General features: G+C 45.8%; 1 protein-coding gene across 3 annotated transcripts in view; it reads right to left on the reverse strand.

Annotated features, from left to right (window-relative positions):
• Window positions 1-6,031: 6,031 nt before the first annotated feature.
• Window positions 6,032-18,270, reverse strand: part of Pxb (putative Hedgehog signaling attenuator pxb) — a 171,410-nt gene continuing 159,171 nt past the window's right edge. For all 3 annotated transcript variants that reach the window (XM_076309645.1, XM_076309646.1, XM_076309644.1), the window contains 3 exons: window positions 13,669-13,780; window positions 10,760-11,104; window positions 6,032-10,674 (listed from right to left, as the gene is read on the reverse strand). In XM_076309645.1, the coding sequence (XP_076165760.1) occupies window positions 10,088-10,674; window positions 10,760-11,104; window positions 13,669-13,780 (1,044 nt within the window). In that variant the 3' untranslated portion in view covers window positions 6,032-10,087. The remainder of the gene's footprint in view (window positions 10,675-10,759; window positions 11,105-13,668; window positions 13,781-18,270) is intronic.

Raw genomic sequence — 18,270 nt, forward strand, 5'->3', positions numbered from 1 at the left:
TGATCAATAAACATCAAGATACAGCAAAATCTGCGAAGGGAAACGGTTTCGATGAATGTTTGTTCATCCACGGGATTGTTATTAACATTTACGCATATTCCCAATATTAATCGAACAATGTGCACCTTATTTATGCATTACAAATGATTAAGTAACTTGTAGAAATTGATTTTGATCGAGATTCGAAGTAAAAACGTGTTTCGTAAAGATTTAAAGCATGGAAAGTAATAATTGTCAATTTGCTACATTAGTTTAACATTTTTTTCATTCTTATAATTTACACAATACGCGTAGAAGTTGTATTTTTTACTGAAAAGCAGCGAAATTCAATTAATCGCTTTTTTAAATAGAAAATCATCGTGATGAACACTTGGGAATCGATAATCGATATGTGTAGCCTTGAAAATTTCGGTTGGACCTCAATAACAATAATTCCATCGCGAACCAAAATTATTTCAGCGAAATGTTATTTTAAACGTTTATTTATACTAGGACATTGTTAATAATTGTTTAAACTATGGCCCTACGATAGTTGTTAATAATTATGATAAATAAACATCAAGATATAGCGAAATCTGCAAAGGGAAACGGTTTCGGTGAATGTTTGTCCATCCACGCGATTGTTATTAACATTTACGCATATTCCCAATATTAATCGAACAATGTGCATCTTATTTATGCATTATAAATGATTAAGTAACTTGTAGAAATTGATTTTGATCGAGATTCGAAGTAAAAACGTGTTTCGTAAAGATTTAAAGCATGGAAAGTAATAATTGTCAATTTGCTACATTAGTTTAACATTTTTTTCATTCTTATAATTTACACAATACGCGTAGAAGTTGTATTTTTTACTGAAAAGCGGCGAAATTCAATTAATCGCTTTTTTAGATAGAAAAATCATCGTGATGAACACTTGGGAATCGATAATCGATATGTGTAGCCTTGAAAATTTCGGTTGGACCTCAATAACAATAATTCCATCGCGAACCAAAATTACTTCAACGAAATGTTATTTTAAGCGTTTATTTATACTAGGACATTCTTAATAATTATTTAAACTATGGCCCTACGATAGTTGTTAATAATTATGATAAATAAACATCAAGATATAGCGAAATCTGCAAAGGGAAACGGTTTCGGTGAATGTTTGTTCATTTACGTGATTGTTATTAACATTTACGCACGTTCCGAATATTAACATTACAATGTGCATCTTGTGTGTGCATTACAAATCATTAATTACTTTACAAATATTAATTTCGATCGAAAATCGAGAAACATATGAATACCACGTTTTACATTAATTTTCGATCAAATTTAATTTCTATAGGCAAATCAATCATTTACAATGCATAACTAAGATGCATTCTCTAACATAAATGTTCGGAACATGAGTAAATGTTAATAACAATCGCGTGGATGGACATTTAAACAATTATTAACAATGTCCTAGTATAAATAAACGCTTAAAATATCATTTCGTTCAGGTAATTTTGGTTCGCGGTGGAATTATTGTTATTGAGGTTCAACCGAAATTTTCAAGGCTACACATATCGATTATCGATTCCCAAGTGTTCATCCCGATGATTTTTCTATCTAAAAAAGCGATTAATTGAATTTCGCCGCTTTTCAGTAAAAAATACAACTTCTACGCGTATTGTGTAAATTATAAGAATGAAAAAAATGTTAAACTAATGTAGCAAATTGACAATTATTACTTTCCATGCTTTAAATCTTTACGAAACACGTTTTTACTTCGAATCTCGATCAAAATCAATTTCTACAAGTTACTTAATCATTTATAATGCATAAATAAGATGCACATTGTTCGATTAATATTGGGAATATGCGTAAATGTTAATAACAATCGCGTGGATGGACAAACATTCACCGAAACCGTTTCCCTTTGCAGATTTCGCTATATCTTGATGTTTATTTATCATAATTATTAACAACTATCGTAGGGCCATAGTTTAAACAATTATTAACAATGTCCTAGTATAAATAAACGTTTAAAATAACATTTCGCTGAAATAATTTTGGTTCGCGATGGAATTATTGTTATTGAGGTCCAACCGAAATTTTCAAGGCTACACATATCGATTATCGATTCCCAAGTGTTCATCACGATGATTTTCTATTTAAAAAAGCGATTAATTGAATTTCGCTGCTTTTCAGTAAAAAATACAACTTCTACGCGTATTGTGTAAATTATAAGAATGAAAAAAATGTTAAACTAATGTAGCAAATTGACAATTATTACTTTCCATGCTTTAAATCTTTACGAAACACGTTTTTACTTCGAATCTCGATCAAAATCAATTTCTACAAGTTACTTAATCATTTGTAATGCATAAATAAGGTGCACATTGTTCGATTAATATTGGGAATATGCGTAAATGTTAATAACAATCCCGTGGATGAACAAACATTCATCGAAACCGTTTCCCTTCGCAGATTTTGCTATATCTTGATGTTTATTGATCATAATTATTAACAACTATCGAAGGGCCATAGTTTAAACAATTATTAACAATGTCCTAGTATAAATAAACGCTTAAAATAACATTTCGCTGAAATAATTTTGGTTCGCGATGGAATTATTGTTATTGAGGTCCAACCGAAATTTTCAAGGCTACACATATCGATTATCGATTCCCAAGTGTTCATCACGATGATTTTCTATTTAAAAAAGCGATTAATTGAATTTCGCTGCTTTTCAGTAAAAAATACAACTTCTACGCGTATTGTGTAAATTATAAGAATGAAAAAAATGTTAAACTAATGTAGCAAATTGACAATTATTACTTTCCATGCTTTAAATCTTTACGAAACACGTTTTTACTTTGAATCTCGATCAAAATCAATTTCTACAAGTTACTTAATCATTTATAATGCCTAAATAAGATGCACATTGTTCGATTAATATTGGGAATATGCGTAAATGTTAATAACAATCGCGTGGATGGACAAACATTCACCGAAACCGTTTCTCTTTGCAGATTTCGCTATATCTTGATGTTTATTTATCATAATTATTAACAACCGTCATACGACCATAGTTTAAACAATTATTAACAATGTCCTAGTATAAATAAACGCTTAAAATATCATTTCGTTCAGGTAATTTTGGTTCGCGGTGGAATTATTGTTATTGAGGTTCAACCGAAATTTTCAAGGCTACACATATCGATTATCGATTCCCAAGTGTTCATCACGATGATTTTTCTATCTAAAAGAGCGATTAATTGAATTTCGCCGCTTTTCAGTAAAAAATACAACTTCTACGCGTATTGTGTAAATTATAAGAATGAAAAAAATGTTAAACTAATGTAGCAAATTGACAATTATTACTTTCCATGCTTTAAATCTTTACGAAACACGTTTTTCCTTCGAATCTCGATCAAAATCAATTTCTACAAGTTACTTAATCATTTCTAATGCCTAAATAAGATGCACATTGTTCGATTAATATTGGGAATATGCGTAAATGTTAATAACAATCGCGTGGATGGACAAACATTCACCGAAACCGTTTCCCTTTGCAGATTTCGCTATATCTTGATGTTTATTTATCATAATTATTAACAACCGTCGTAGGAACATAGTTTAAACAATTATTAAGAATGTCCTAGTATAAATAATGGCCTAAAAGCGATCAATTTCTTGAAATATTCGGTTAGATCGAACAAAGACAATCGAAGTAGGGGTAAGTGACCTTGTTGTGGGTATATACGGGGCCCCCGGTTGCCAAAAGTTTCATTCCACGGGGCGCCTCCGAGGTGGACGGATGACTCCATTTTAGGTTTCTGGACCCTTCACGGACCACTTGGTACTGACCGTTGGTAGGCGGTGGCCAGTACTCCTTCATCTTTGTTTAATTTAATTTATTTCTTCTCTGATTTTACTTTGTACTTGTTTTTCCATGTTTATTTTTTTGTCACTGCTTTGTTTATTTTCTTTGTTACCGCATGACTGTATTTAACCACTAACCAACTTCATTTCTATTCTCTATCATGCCTTGACTTTAGGTTTCTCTCGGGTAGGTACAAGTGGACTTCCTCGTCGCATCCGCCGTGGGATCTTTAGTTAATCTAAGACTAAGTTAGTTTTAAGGCCACCATGTACGAATATCTGTGATCTGCCGAGCAATTATCCAATCTTTAGCTTATTTTTTCTCGCTTCCCCGTTTCTCAGTCCGGTCACCACTGCTTGTTGCATAAGCAAGTGACCGGCCGTGTAGGTGGTCCGAACGGTCTATCGCCGTCTCTTCTGGTGGGTCAGCTTAGAGAGAGAACATGCTGCGAACACAGGGGCTGGTATTTTTGCCGGTCCCTGCGGAAGCCCTTGATCCAGCATAAGACCCTCTCTTCGTCATCCTCCGTGGGTCAGGTCCGGGCTTTGCTCGTGCTCCTGATCGCGGAGTTGGGAGAAACGGGGCACTCCTCTAGTGGAGTGGACGGCGTCGCGCATTTCCTCGACAATCGGGCCCACCGAGGGGAAACGGGATAGACCTAGTAGGACCAACTACACGGTACGCGTCGCGTCTTTCCCAATTTTGCCTAATTTTGTCCAAAATGTAATCGCTCGGCAGAATTAAACCAGGAGATCGAAGGAACTTTGATTCCTTCCATCTCCTTAGTTTAGTAACTTCGTTTGTATCGCGCGTCGAGGGAGATCGATGGAACTTTGATTCCATCTATCTCTCTCCGGGTCTCCGCTCGCAGCAACCTCCACGTGGTGAGACCTGGTAATCGGTACTACTCGCGACGAACAATAATTCTTCGTCGCGATTGGTACCGAGCTAATTGGCTGCGAATTTAGAATATTATATCAATGAAATATCTGTTAATCAAAACTGATTATGAAGTACATCATAGTTTGGCGATTGGTATCCACAGAAATATATGAGAAAATAGGACAGAACCGCAAACTGCTGTACACGCTTTGCCGTCGAATATTTTTTCGTGCTGCTCAAAATGTAAGTCGTTTCAATTCTTCTTTCGAGCAGTTTCTTCTTTAGAACTGTCTACTGAATCCGATCTTGAGTAGAGCTTTCGTCTTAGGTAAAGAACTTTTTGTAAAAATATAAAAATAACGCACAGAACGAAAACAGATTGGCACTTTTTTAAAGTTTGACGTTAATTTATAACTATTTGTGATTAAAAAGAATAAATTATTTATCATTATATTCGAGAAACTTTCCTGCATTTTCGAAGACCAATTAGAACTTTGCAACGTTTTTACTTTTCAAGTGATACCTCGTTATTTTCGAAAATTCAGAGTTTTTATAGAAACTCGTGTTTTTTCGGAAATCGGGTTGAAAAAATGATACAGGAATTTGACTTTCGCATTCTTGTTTAGGAGTGGGGCTCTACAAGGATCGCCCATTGGTTATTGGAAAGCAAAATGTGTGTTGGACAGTGTTGTCTTTCTCTCGCTTCCTTTTGACCAAACGGACGAACCAACGGACGAACGGTTGCAATCGAAGTCGCCTGTGAGTACATAATTAGATTGGCACTTTTTTTTTCTTCTTGCCGTGGAAAATCGTAGCTGTGATTTTTGGTACCGTTCCGCGATCGAAACCCTATCTCCTGTTGTTAACGATGCAATTTCGATCGGACCTCGGGAGCGGTACCATTTCCCGAGCGCTGTCGGAATTTCGTAAACGCGCGCGGAACGATGAAAAGTTTATTCCGCGACGAACGATTTCGTGATTTGCATTCGTGCTAACCGATGCGCGGCTAATGAAAAACATGCGCGCAAAATTGGACTCGCGGTCGAGTTATCCCTCGTCGTTCGGCGTTGTTACACATTACTCGTGCTCGTCTCGTCTCTACCGATTAACGAATGTTTAACTATCGGGGCGTTCGGCGCGTCATATTTTTCAATTTAACCACGATGAAATTGTTCCGCTTGATTTCGGGAACAAAATTGCGCGGAATGTCGTTAATTGGTCGGCGAAATGTTGTTCGTTACGTTCAACCCGGTTTTGGTAGGAGGGGAACGAAATGACATAGACGTTCGATGAAATTGAATAGTAAATCGTTTATTAGTACGAAGGTGTGATAGTGTCTCGAGTTAGCCTTGGCCGACATTCGTGATTAGAGTGAACCTGTGGTACCATAAGGTGAACGAGTGTGATAGAGTCTTTTTTTTTTTCTTTCTTAAGTGATGTAAGAGATAGATGTTAGAGCTAGTTACCCTGTTCTGCGAGCTGGTGTTCTCCCCATCGATCGGGCCGATTTCACGTGCTCTTTCACGATCCCGCTACGATTCACCGGGCTTTCTTTCCTCCCCTTCGAACGATCGATTTTAACCCTTTTCTATTTACCCTTTGATTCATTTTTCCTCGATTATCCACGGTTTCGTTACAACGCGGCACGATGGAAAAGGAGAACGCCCGTGCAAGCTAACTTTCAAGAGTGCTACTTGTTATTCTTCCGAGGTACTCTAGTGCCTATGTTTTTTCTCTGTCCTCTGCATTTTTCTGCCTATATTGCTAAATCGCAGCTAAAATTAGCGAGACTAATGGGGAGGAACGCGATACCCCCGTTCTCCCATTCGAACGGAACAATAAATAAGAAATTTCGCGACTCGTATACGCGTTCCGAAATGGAAAGGAAACCTCTCGTTCGTTCTTCGCGTCTTGTTAAGATTACGCGCTCCTCTGTCTTCGCTTTCCGCGAAAACTCTGAAAGAAGGAGAAACGAAAGGCAAAATCAAACTCTTCGATTTCGACTCTGGTCGCAATGCGTAGCAATAATAATGACAATAATAATGTAATAAAAGGAATAGTAATAATAATAATAATGATAATAAAATAATAATAATAATCATTAATACACTATACGCATTCCGCATCAGTGTCGATATAACGATTCTTCGATTGCGATAAAGTACTTGGTAGCGAATACAGATTGCAGGCTGCCGGGGGATACAACGATGTCCCCGCTTCTTTAAATAAGAACAATGATAATAAATTAGATTTCGTCGTACCTACTGTACACGCGTATCTGTGTGTATATATCTATTTATATACCGCATATATTTATATATATATAAAAAACGATCTTGAAAAACGTGTTTGACTAACATGGACGTAAAATCGTACAAAAAGCGTTTGTCCCTCGTCTAATTCCGTCGTGCGTTTCCCTCGACACCGTTTCGCGCAAGAGCGTTTACCACGTCGTGAACGCGTTTCTTTTCTCTCGCACTCTTTGATTGTACGCATCTTTGATCATACGTGACTGGTCGTGCGATTTCGTTCCCCGCGATATAAGTACGTGTTACACCACCTACGGTTCACTTTTATTTTCGCTCGCGTACTTCGTTTCCCCTTTCGTGCACCCCTGAATCAAGGACTTTTGAATTCTCGGATACGAAATTGTTTACCTCGCTCTTATTCCGCGACGAAAATGTTCAATTACGAGATATACACGAAATCTCCAATTACGACGAACGCTACTTGTCTATTAGGGGGAAACCGATCTTTGAATTAGGGGGAGGTGCTCGATAGGGGTTGGTCTTCCGCGTGCGACTATTTGGTAGCGTGTTCGCTACTACACACACCTAATTCTTCGGGTCGTACATATAAAATTATATTTACAACAGAGTGATCTTTTCTTTGTCGCGAGGTATTCGCTCTAAATGCACCTAAAGAGTGTACAGTACCAAGAAGCGGAAGGGGAGGTGCACGGGAATCCGAAAGAATCGTTTCCGGACGACCCGTTTGAATAATTCAATATCCACTCTATGCCATTTTTTCGATCGTTCTTCCTCTCTCTCGCACTCCGTGTCGTTTCACTCTCGTGTCAACTCGTACACGCGTAGTCGCTGTTCGCGACGTACAATGCGCTGCTCGTTATAAATAATTTAAAAATTATACACTTTTATTTATCCATGTATACATACACGTGTGTATGTAAATGTATGCGCATACACATATATTAAATTCGATCTCCGTTTTCCCGTTTATTCATGGCACACGTCACACGTCATACGTCACACACGCACGCACACGAAAACGTTTGACAAGGATATGATACAGCTATGCTACACCGGAGGAATACGGCCACTTTTCCCACACCCTCTCCCTTCGCTTCCTGCTTCGTATTTACACGGGGTCGCTCGCGAATAGTTGTCTACTTTCTTACACTTAAAGTATGTATAGGTATGGTTGCTTCTGTATATTGTATGTATATGTACCGGTGTGTGCCTGTACAGTCTGTGGTCGAGACGAAATCAACCGACCGCTCGAGGCCGCTATCCCCGCCACACCGTTTCGCTTCTCCCATCGGTTTCCCATCTTCGCGAAAACGTGTCCGAACACACCCTCCGTGACTCCAGTGGCCGAGGAATTTTGTTTCGACCGCAGTAAGAATACCGTCCCTCGATTATCCTACCTCTCGTCTTGGTCTGTCTCTCTGGCAGCGTGATAGAGGCGTCTCGCGAGCGGAAAATCGTGCGACTACCAAAAATTAGAAATCCAGGGTCGTGCGCGACAACGTCGATAATATCGACGGCTAAAATTCTGCGAGAGTATTATTAAGGTCGTTCGGCGCGCGCGCGCGCGTCCTTCCTTCCGCGAACGCACATTTCGAAAGACGATCCCGTATCAAAGGAGCCGTTTCGCGTATTCAAAGAAACGACAGGCTATCGTTGCTTGATCCGTCGCGAAAGGAAACGTCGCGACACGCGGGCGAACCGTTGTCTGGAGGTTCTGGGGTAACCCATCTGCCGAGGAGGAGCTTTGAGAATGTCGGACGAGCGGGAGAGGGCTCGCAGAACGAACACTATGTATTCTCTTTGGACACGCAGACTTTGCAAAAGTAAGTCTTTCGCGAAAGCGCCCCGTCTATACTCCCTTTCTTGATGGTTTTTCTTATTCAAACGCGCCGTGACCTCGCGCGAGATTGCAAATACAGCTAGCTACCCTCCGAGCGTTCGCGTTCGAGAGCTTGCGCCTGCACGTTACGCTATCCGTGCTACGATAATTACCGTTTGTAATTGACGAAGGAAAATACTGCAACTCGACGAGTGCGCTTATTATACTGGGGTGAAACTACCGCGTGTGTGCGTCTGTGCGCGCGTATGGCTACTACGGTTTCGCTGTGAGTCGCTAGGTGCACGAGAAAGTATTTAGATCCTATTTTACAGTCTGATCGATGGCGTATGGGAACGTGCGCGCGAGACCATTCGTCTCTTCTCGCGTGGTCGTGTCAAATTATTTTGTACGAAACCAGTTGGCAGATATCTCTCAGTCGTGGGCAGTCTTTGCGGATTATTATTTAGGATTATTTGGCAGTGGATCGGTTAATCTCTTCCGACTGTTTCCCCTTTTCGCTTCTCTCTTCTTTTTTTTTTTATATATTTTTCGTTTTCTACTTTGCTTCTCGGTGAAACGCGTGGCAGCTTTACGAAAGGTAGTCGCACGTCTCGCACGAAACTCGTTAGCGTTTAAAATCGTCTCGCGAGTAGCTCTACTTGTATAAATTACAAACTAGAAGGCTAAAAAGTCGAAGTACTTGTTAGCGTCCTTTGGTACCAGCCTGAGTCTCATTGGATTACAAATAATTTGTTAAATAGTCTTGCTAAATCACTAAGAGATCACTGTTTGCGTGACTGTTCTTATCCCCCCTCCCTCCTCTCCTTTGTAGTCCGACCATCACGTTTACAGTCTTTTTATTGCTCTGTGTGGGATATTCCTCCGAACCGTCGTCATCCTGTTTCGAAGGTCTCTTCCGTCGAGTACCGTTCTTCCGTCGTTCCCGATACAATTATCGAGCTCCGAATACGTCTCGAAATACTAAAATACATCGCTACGTTACGCGCAACGATTAAAAAAAAAAAAAACAAAAAACATCGCTAGCACTCTGCCGCTTCGCGTACGAAAATAAAATACTCTTCTTCGCGGTAAGAAACAAAAAAGAAAAAACAATAAAGAAACGATCTCTGAAATAAATACGCGAAAGGAAACGCGGAATCGATACTTTTTAAAAAAGTATTACAAGCTTCTCGTTCATTTTCCTCCCGCCGTTCTCGGACTCGATCTTTCTCCGCGAACCTTCTCCGCGACCGAGCATTAGGACACGATGTAATCCGCGGAATGATGGGAATGATGCGAGTTTCGATGCTTGTCCTTTCTATGATTCGTCCTCGAGTTGCTGCTACGCGTCCCGGTGGTACCTGTGGTACCGGATGTGTGATGACTGTACCCGCTATCGCTGCCGAAACTACTGTCCGGTTGACCTTGGTACAATCTACCGGAAGTGATTTGTTCGCCGTCTCTGGGCCCGTAGTACACCGGTTGCGTGTACTTGTCCTCGTTGTAGAGACGATCGGTAGGCTGGGAATAGGTGTCCGAGTATTCGGCCCCTACTTGCGTGTAGACCGGAGCGGTGTCTTGATTCTGGAGCCCGTAATAGTCCGCTCCGTACTGCGAGGCGTACTTGTACTTCTCGCTCGACTTGCGAGACCTGTCCTTGTTGCTTCTGCCTTGGCTGGAATAGTGGTGCAAGGGTCCGAGCACCGGCACGCTCTCGTAGGGGTTCTCCTCGACTCTGAGGGCCTTGGTCGCTGGCATCGGGGGCACGAAATAGGGTAACCTGTGGGCCACCGACGGGACGGACTGTTGTCGTTGATTGCTATTCGTTCGTGTGCCAGCTACGCCTGAAAACCGAGTCCCCGCGTTAATCGAAACATTCGATCGTTACTCGCGAATCGAAGGAGTGTCCGATTTCGAATTGAAACTGACCAGCGACGCTAGGATAGAGCTGAAGCAACGCGTCCAGCAGCATCCCCTCGTGGAACTCCCCCACATCGTGATTCTTGTCTCTTCTACGTCGGTCGAGGCTCCTAGGGCTTCTACCGCGTCTTTCTCGCGGTGGCCTGCCACCGGCCGGACACGTGCCCCAGGTTGGTCCGCTCGAAGTGAGCATCCTGGCCTCGGACGGCTCGCCGACCGAGAGCTCGTCCTCGGCGAACTCGTCCTCGCTCGCCGGTTTCGACGAGGACGACGGCCGGTGATGATGCCGATGATGATGGTGCAGCCGGTTCCGAGCGTTCAGCTCGCTCTCTTCGTCCGTTTCCGGATGGTCCCCTGGAACGGATGAATAATTTATGAGCACCCGTGGCATTCGTCGCTCGGTTCGATAACGATAATTAATTGGACGGTACGTTAATTAATTAACCGGCAATCTCATCCTCGTGTCAAAGTTACGATCGCGCGGTGGATGAAACCGAATCGAATCGAAACGAAACGAGTCGAGTCGAGTCGAGTCGGTTACCGTGCTTTCAATTTTCAACGGGGAATCGATGTCAGGATCGATTTAGTCGAGGAGATCGACCGTCGTGTTATTTGGAAACTAGAGCAACGGGGACAGAGGTAGGGTATTATCGGGGGAAAGTATCCACGGGAAGCAAAGCGTGTTATCGTCGTTAGTCGTGGAACGAAATCCAGGAACGGGCGAGCGTATCGCGCGTACAGCTCGTGCTTTTAATCGACTCTGCCGATTTTTCCCACCTTTTTATCATCGCTTTTATTAACGCCACTTCTCCCTTTCCCTACTTCGATCCGGCACGGTTTTCAGCATTTAATCCCGATAATTGACCGGCGCGACTCCTGCGTGCCGGTCTATCGACGTCGCGCGATCGTTAACCGATCGTATTGTTGCGCGTATCAATTCGGCACTAACGAGAGCTGTGTTCGTTTACGTCGGCATCATTAAAGTAGCACGACGGGTTCGCGGTCGAAATCAAAATACGAACGTTCGATGTTGCGCGATTTGGCCGCGTTCTTTCGCGGTTCCAATTATCTCGTTGGTTCGGCGATGGCCGAGGGCAAAAACGGACCAAGACGAGAACGAGTAGCGCGTCCAGAGTATGCTTCCGTGGCTCGTACAGAGGGATACGAGGAACAAGGACCTATCGTCGGATACGAGCCTCGTAAAAGCGAGAGGCGAACGAAAACCGGTAAAACGAAGGAAAAATGGCGTTTAACGGTGAAACAATATCTTTACGGAACGGAACGGAACGGAACGGAAGTTTATCGATTATAATCGACGTTAAAGTTCGTTCTTTGACGATCCCTCGAATGCTACCGATCGGCGTTCCATCTTCGCTTCGTTGTACGTGTAGGTTCTTATCTACAAAAGGAAGTAGAAAAGAAGGAATACTCGTCCGTTTACCGTGGTTGCACTTTTAATCTCCGTCATTGTGTACCTTTCCTTGTTTGTCGCTCGGCGCTCGAAGCGATGGCGAGCGAGCCAGGATTTCCCCGGGGACGCTAAATTCCACGGAACGAGGAGGAATTCGTTACCGCGCGAAATAATTCAAAAACCGCAAAATACACGTTCCCTTTGCGCGACAGCCGACGGCCGCATTGTATTTCATGGTCGACTCGGTCGCGCGAGCGTCGAGTTCGACTCTCCTGGACGCCATCGTCGGGTCCTTTTCGAGTAAAAAGTTGCAAGGTTTTCGACGAGTTCGGCCAAACTTTTTTCTACGAAAAGGTACCCAACGGGACAAGAGCAGCCCACGGTGACGTTAACCAAGATAAATTATCGCCCCGAAGAACCGGGAATACAATCTCGCGTAACACCGTATCGCCGCGCGTACATCGAGTTACACGGTTTCGTTTCGCTCAAAGGGCGAACGGATCGCCGAAGCTAGCCCTTCTCGTCGTCGATACGCTTTCCGCGATCGAGAGGCGCGAGTGAGCCTAGATACGTACACCTGTACAAGCACAACGGGTTAGGGAGCGGCACGGCATGTATATTCGATTACCGTCTCTCCTCGTCAAACGTCGAAAGTCTCATCACCATGCTAATTAGCCATCCGACTAATGGGAAGTATAAGTCAGAGGTCGTGTCGCGCTTATCTCCTTCCACCAAAGGTTACGGTGGGAGGAGTGCCGTGGATGGATACCTCGGGAGAGGGAGGCTATCGAGATACTCACCGCGGGAAAGGAACAAGATACACGGGGAAGAAGATGAACAGCTTCCGATTCCGTTCCGACGGAGATTAGACACGGAACTTCGTTGTCGAGAGTTCGTCGAATTAATACGGAGATAAGCGCGGAAGAAAGAATCGCTTTCGAGGGTTTCTCGTTTTGGAAAGCGTATCGCTCCCTGGACTCGGCGAAAGCGTTGCTTCTCCTCGATCTACGAAGGGAGACGATCGCCCGAGTCTCGGAGAAAGTAGAAAGGGACCGACCGTCCGCGCGGAGGTGTACGATTAATTCAAGCCAGAGGATCCGAAACACAAGAAACTCGCAAGCCAGTGTTAGCTCTTGGTTAACATCAAAGTACATCCAGATTCAATTTAACCACACGTTAATCGCAAGTTAAGCCGGAGCCGACCGGCGGCAGTCCTCGAAAGCGCGTACTCGAATCCTACCTATGTTCTCTCTTGGCAGGATTGCGCGCGAGGATCGCGCTCGAGGATTGCGCGCGAGGGTCGCGCGTTACTCCTCAGAGTCCTCAGAGGCAAGTCTCATCTAGAAGGAGAGCGTGTAATTTGCGTTTGTGCGTGTGCTCGAAAGGTCGAAACGTCGAAACGTTCACCGTGTTCCGTGGAAACTCGCGCGGAATGGTCGGGCGAACGCAAAAATCCGGAAACACCCGCGTGAGCGTACGTACACGGATTCTCGATTAAATTACTCACCGTTGCTGAGCTCCTCGTAGACGGGATTGTACAGATCCTGCGACGTGTAAGGATCGGGACCCGGACTGCTGCAGACGAACACGCCTCTGCCCGTGTCCTTGACGTCCAGCATCTGTCGCGAGAAGGAAAAATCGTTAGTCGGTGTCGGGGTACGGTGGTATCTCGGAGATGATCGCGCGGGGGTGTCGAACGGGCGATACTGTTCGCGTCGAGGACCGTGCGGTTCCAGCGAAAGGAACCGTAACCGCTCGGTGCCGAGCGAGATGCAACCAGGAACAAAAGGAAAGCCCCTTAACGCTGTAAACTCCTGGCTTACGCTCGAGAAGCCTTCGAGCCGTCCGTAAACGTTCCTACCTTAAAGCGGAACGAGTCGTTCTCGCGCGACACTTTTCCCGCCTCGCGACTCTACTTTCGACGTATCGAAAACTTCCCAGCGTACGGCACAGTTTAAGATCGTAATTTCTTCTCGAACGGGTTCGCGTCGATGTCCTCGTCGATTCACCGGCTCGCTCCGCGTTCCATCGAAAGAACTTTATCGTTCTTCGAGACTCGTTTCGCGCAACCGATACGGATTAAAGTAGACATCAAAGGGGGACGGTGCTAACGGCGCCTTCGTTGCGTTCCCGAGCGACGATTGACTCGTTCTTGGCCCTCGAGACCCTCGCGAACCTTCGATTTCTCTCACCTCCGGGCGAGTCCCGAACCGAGAAACGCTGACTCGGCTGCGAATCGCGCGAAAACGAGGGGTAACTCGTCGGTCGATCCTCGAATCATCCGAGATCGTCATCGTCGCGAACAACAAGGAACGATTTTCGACGCTAATTTTATTTCTCCGGCCACGAAACGCGCCAACCCCTACCGAACCGTCGAGCGAACGGGGCGAGAAGTCGCCTCTCAAGACGTCCCGGCAACCCCGGATGAATTCTAAAAACTCCGGGACTCGTAATTAATTCCCGGGACATCCTGTTCCGCGAACTCGCTAAAAAATTCAACGAGGCGACAGCGACGGCAGCAATGACCTGGGAAGGAGCGAAGCGCCGAGATCGTCCGGATGATCGATACGATACAGCACGATTTAACCCCCGGGGTTCCGGTTAACCCAGTTTCGCGCGCGTCTACTCTCGCGACAACCCGTTTCCGGATTTCTCGTGTCCTCGCTCCTCGCTCCTCGCGCAGGAACTCGTCTAATGGGTCTCGTCATATCGCGTAACGGGTACAAATGGCGTGTCGTGGTTCGCGGAGCTTCTTGCCCGGGGTATCCGTCGCGGCGAACGTCTCCGTGCTCGCTCGTTCGATTATTTATTTACGGTAATCAGACCCTCGAAAGGTCTCAGGGAAGGACGTTCGTCTTCGAATCGGAGTCGATGGAATTCGATCGATGCGCGCGCGTAATTCGGGACGAGGAACGAACAAACGACAACGATAAATAATCGGGGATAGTTCCCTCTCGGAAAGTTTGCGCTCGCGCGCCTCCGTTTCGACACTTTCATCGAGAAAGGAGAATCGCTTCGGGGTACGAGAGGAACGCTAAGTGAACGAAGGGTCCGAGTTACAGCTTTGCAACAACGATGGCGGAAGGGAACAATAGCGAGGGAGAGGTTCGAGTACTTTCCAAGTACTTCCTAATAAAATTTGATGGGGTTGATTTTCCGGTGGCGTACACTCTCGTCGCTCGTCGACGTTGCAACAGGATGTACGTAGAGCCCGAAACGACTACGCGATGGCAAGTTACCGGCCGTTGACGTCGACGCAAACTTTTTAGCCCTCGTTAGCTCGAAATTACCCGCGACGGAAGACGAAGACGTAATTTCGAAACGCGATCGGGTATCCGGCGAACGATCCGTGACTCCCGTGACCTCGAATCGACGAAATCGAGTTAGCCCGATAATTCGGGTGAATCGCGAGGGAGTCGAGAGGAACGAAACCGACGGCTTTTCCCCCGAATCGAAGTCCCGTGGGCGGCTCCGTCGGCCACAAAGGAGGATCACTCGATTACTTTTGCTTCGCTTTTGCCGAACATCGAACCGAGGGTTCTCTTCCGGCCCTTCTGCTTGTCTTCTCGCATCTCGTCTAATCGGCCGTCTCGCCCTTCGCGTTTCGGCCGCTGCCAACTTTTCTTCGATCGCCGGGAGTCTTCCGACGAGTGGGTAACCGAATTATCGGGCCTCCCGAGAGAGCATCGGGCTCGAACCTCCTTAATCTCGGAGAAGAGCGATCAATTTCTAACGGGACGATTGTTAAACTCGCGTCGGTGCCAAAGAAGGACCGCGTCGCGTCGCGTCGCGTCGAGTCGAGTCGAGTCGAGTCTCTCGGGTCCTGTGCACCATGGAAACAATACCCTTTCGTTTCTTTTCGCTGGTGAAACGAATTCAATTCGGGCGCCACGCTCGTTTCGTTAATTTTAAGAAAATAATCGACGGAAAGACTCGAAGCAACCTCCGCGCGAACATCGATGGAATCTTCTCGGTAGTCTGGGAAATCGCGAGAAGAGGAATGTAAAGGATCGACGCGCTATCTCCCCGAGAATCGCGATTCCGTTTAACTACCAAAATCGAGATGCGCCTCGATGATAGACGCCTGAGCAAACGCCCGGAGCTCTTTGCTCTGAATACAGATTCCGAGAGCGATATTATCACTCTCGAAAGAGGATCACTCGATTACCGGCGTCTCGTTTGGACGGACGGGCCCCGGACGAAGGTAATTGTCGCCCTTAGCGGGCGTAGCCCGGGCAACGTATACCTCGAGGGTTCTTTCTAATAAGAGCGCATCGCGAACCGAGCGTTTTCTTCTCGAGTAACGGGTCCGCGTCGTCTGGTGAATTTCGAGTCCCGTGGAACTCGACGTCTCTCGGCCCGAGCGAACAAACCCACTCGAAGCGTGTTCCACGATCCGAGATTCGCGCCGAGCGAGAAACCCGGGGAATCCGCGAAAGCGATGGGATAATCGATCCTCCCTCCGGACGCCTTTCAATTTCCCGCCCAGGGATAGCCTATCGTTATCTCGAGAGTGGGAAACGATTTTTGATATTTCACGGATATCGAAGCGAGCGAACGAGCGAGCTAGCGAACGCGCGAGCGAGCCAACGCTTTCTCGGAACGGCGGCCGTAAATTTGCTTTCAGCGTGATTCGCGTAATAGAGGAAATCTCCGCGCGCGTTTATTATATCCCGTTTATAGAAACGCATCGGAGAACTAGGCGGATGGAGACAGAAGGATAGAGAGAGAAAGAGAGAGAGCGGAGCGAAACACGGACACCGAGAGAAGATAAAGCGACGGATAAAGAAGCGAAACCGGGAAAGCTCGGCTCGAGCTGCGAGAACGAGAAAGAACCCCGAGGAGCCGGAGAGAGCGAGATTGAGATAGAGCCTTGAGCCATCGTACCCAACAGCAGGAAGCAATATGTCCGTGGCGTAATAGCGTGGAGCACGGAGGTTAATGGGTTGTCCCTAACGCGCCTAACCTGCCCCACGTTCGCCGTATGTCTGTCCGTCCGCAGAGCGCGCCGTGCGTCCGATCCACCTAGCTGGACCGTCACATTGTATCGCGATAACGCGCCGTCCTAATCGACTAATTTACTACGTCTCTTCCAATTACCGGATGCTCGAAGAATACGACGCTATCGGCGAGGCTGCTAATTCTCCGACGGGCCGTCCATTCCCCGACTCTCGCGTTACGATAAACGTAACGAATCGAATAATTCAAAGACCTCTCGACCATTAATTCCGAACCGCTCGAACGATCGAGGATACGCCGAGAGAGAGAGACGGAGAGAGACAGAGGGAAAGAGACCTTAATACTCGAGAAATCCAATCATCGATTATAACGCTTTCCGAAGCAAACACCGACTCGTTCCACGAGCTACGCTCGTATCTCGTTCGTCTCGAGAAACGTGGCTCGAGAGTCTCGATTCGTTCGACCGTTTGCGAATAACGGATCTCCGGTTACGTTTCAATTTTTTAAGCCCGCTCCTTCGGCCTTTTGCGTCGTGGAATCTCCTCGTTCGAGTACGACGTTCCGGTTGTTCCGTGGATGGGTTTTTTTTTCCACCCGCGAAGAATCGTTCGAAATGCATCGAGAAGATTCGTTACACGACGAGCAAACGTTGTTTGAGCGAGTCGATGTTTCGGATATCCGAGGGACGTACGACGTCACGGTGTTCCGATGGATCGAGGTACCGTGCACCTCGATCGCGCAGGCGCGTTCCTCGAAACGAAGATCGACCACCCTTCCGGCCATGTCGGTGCATCGTGCGCTGCTAGATGCCGTGGCCACAGCGCGTTACCGTAACCTGCTAATTGTTAGTTACGAGCGGCAATTGCATTAGGTTCCTAAGTCCGATCCCTCCTCCTTGCCCCGCTGGCCATCGATGTTGCGTCGCTATTGCTGCGAAGCTACCGCGGTTTCGTGGCCTAACGACGTGCCAGGATACGGATTAGAGGCCCGTAATCGAGCCAACAACAGGTGGGACAGGGAATCGATGGTCGACCAACGGACAAGATTGGATGTTTATTGGCTTATTTTGCGCCGGAGAACGCAAGAACGCTTCCTCGTTCGAGCTCGAACGGACCATCGAGAAAATTGAAAACGCGACGAGCGTCGACGA

This window comes from Ptiloglossa arizonensis, chromosome 4, assembly GCF_051014685.1.
Source record: "Ptiloglossa arizonensis isolate GNS036 chromosome 4, iyPtiAriz1_principal, whole genome shotgun sequence".
Classification (NCBI taxonomy): Eukaryota; Metazoa; Arthropoda; class Insecta; order Hymenoptera; family Colletidae; genus Ptiloglossa; species Ptiloglossa arizonensis.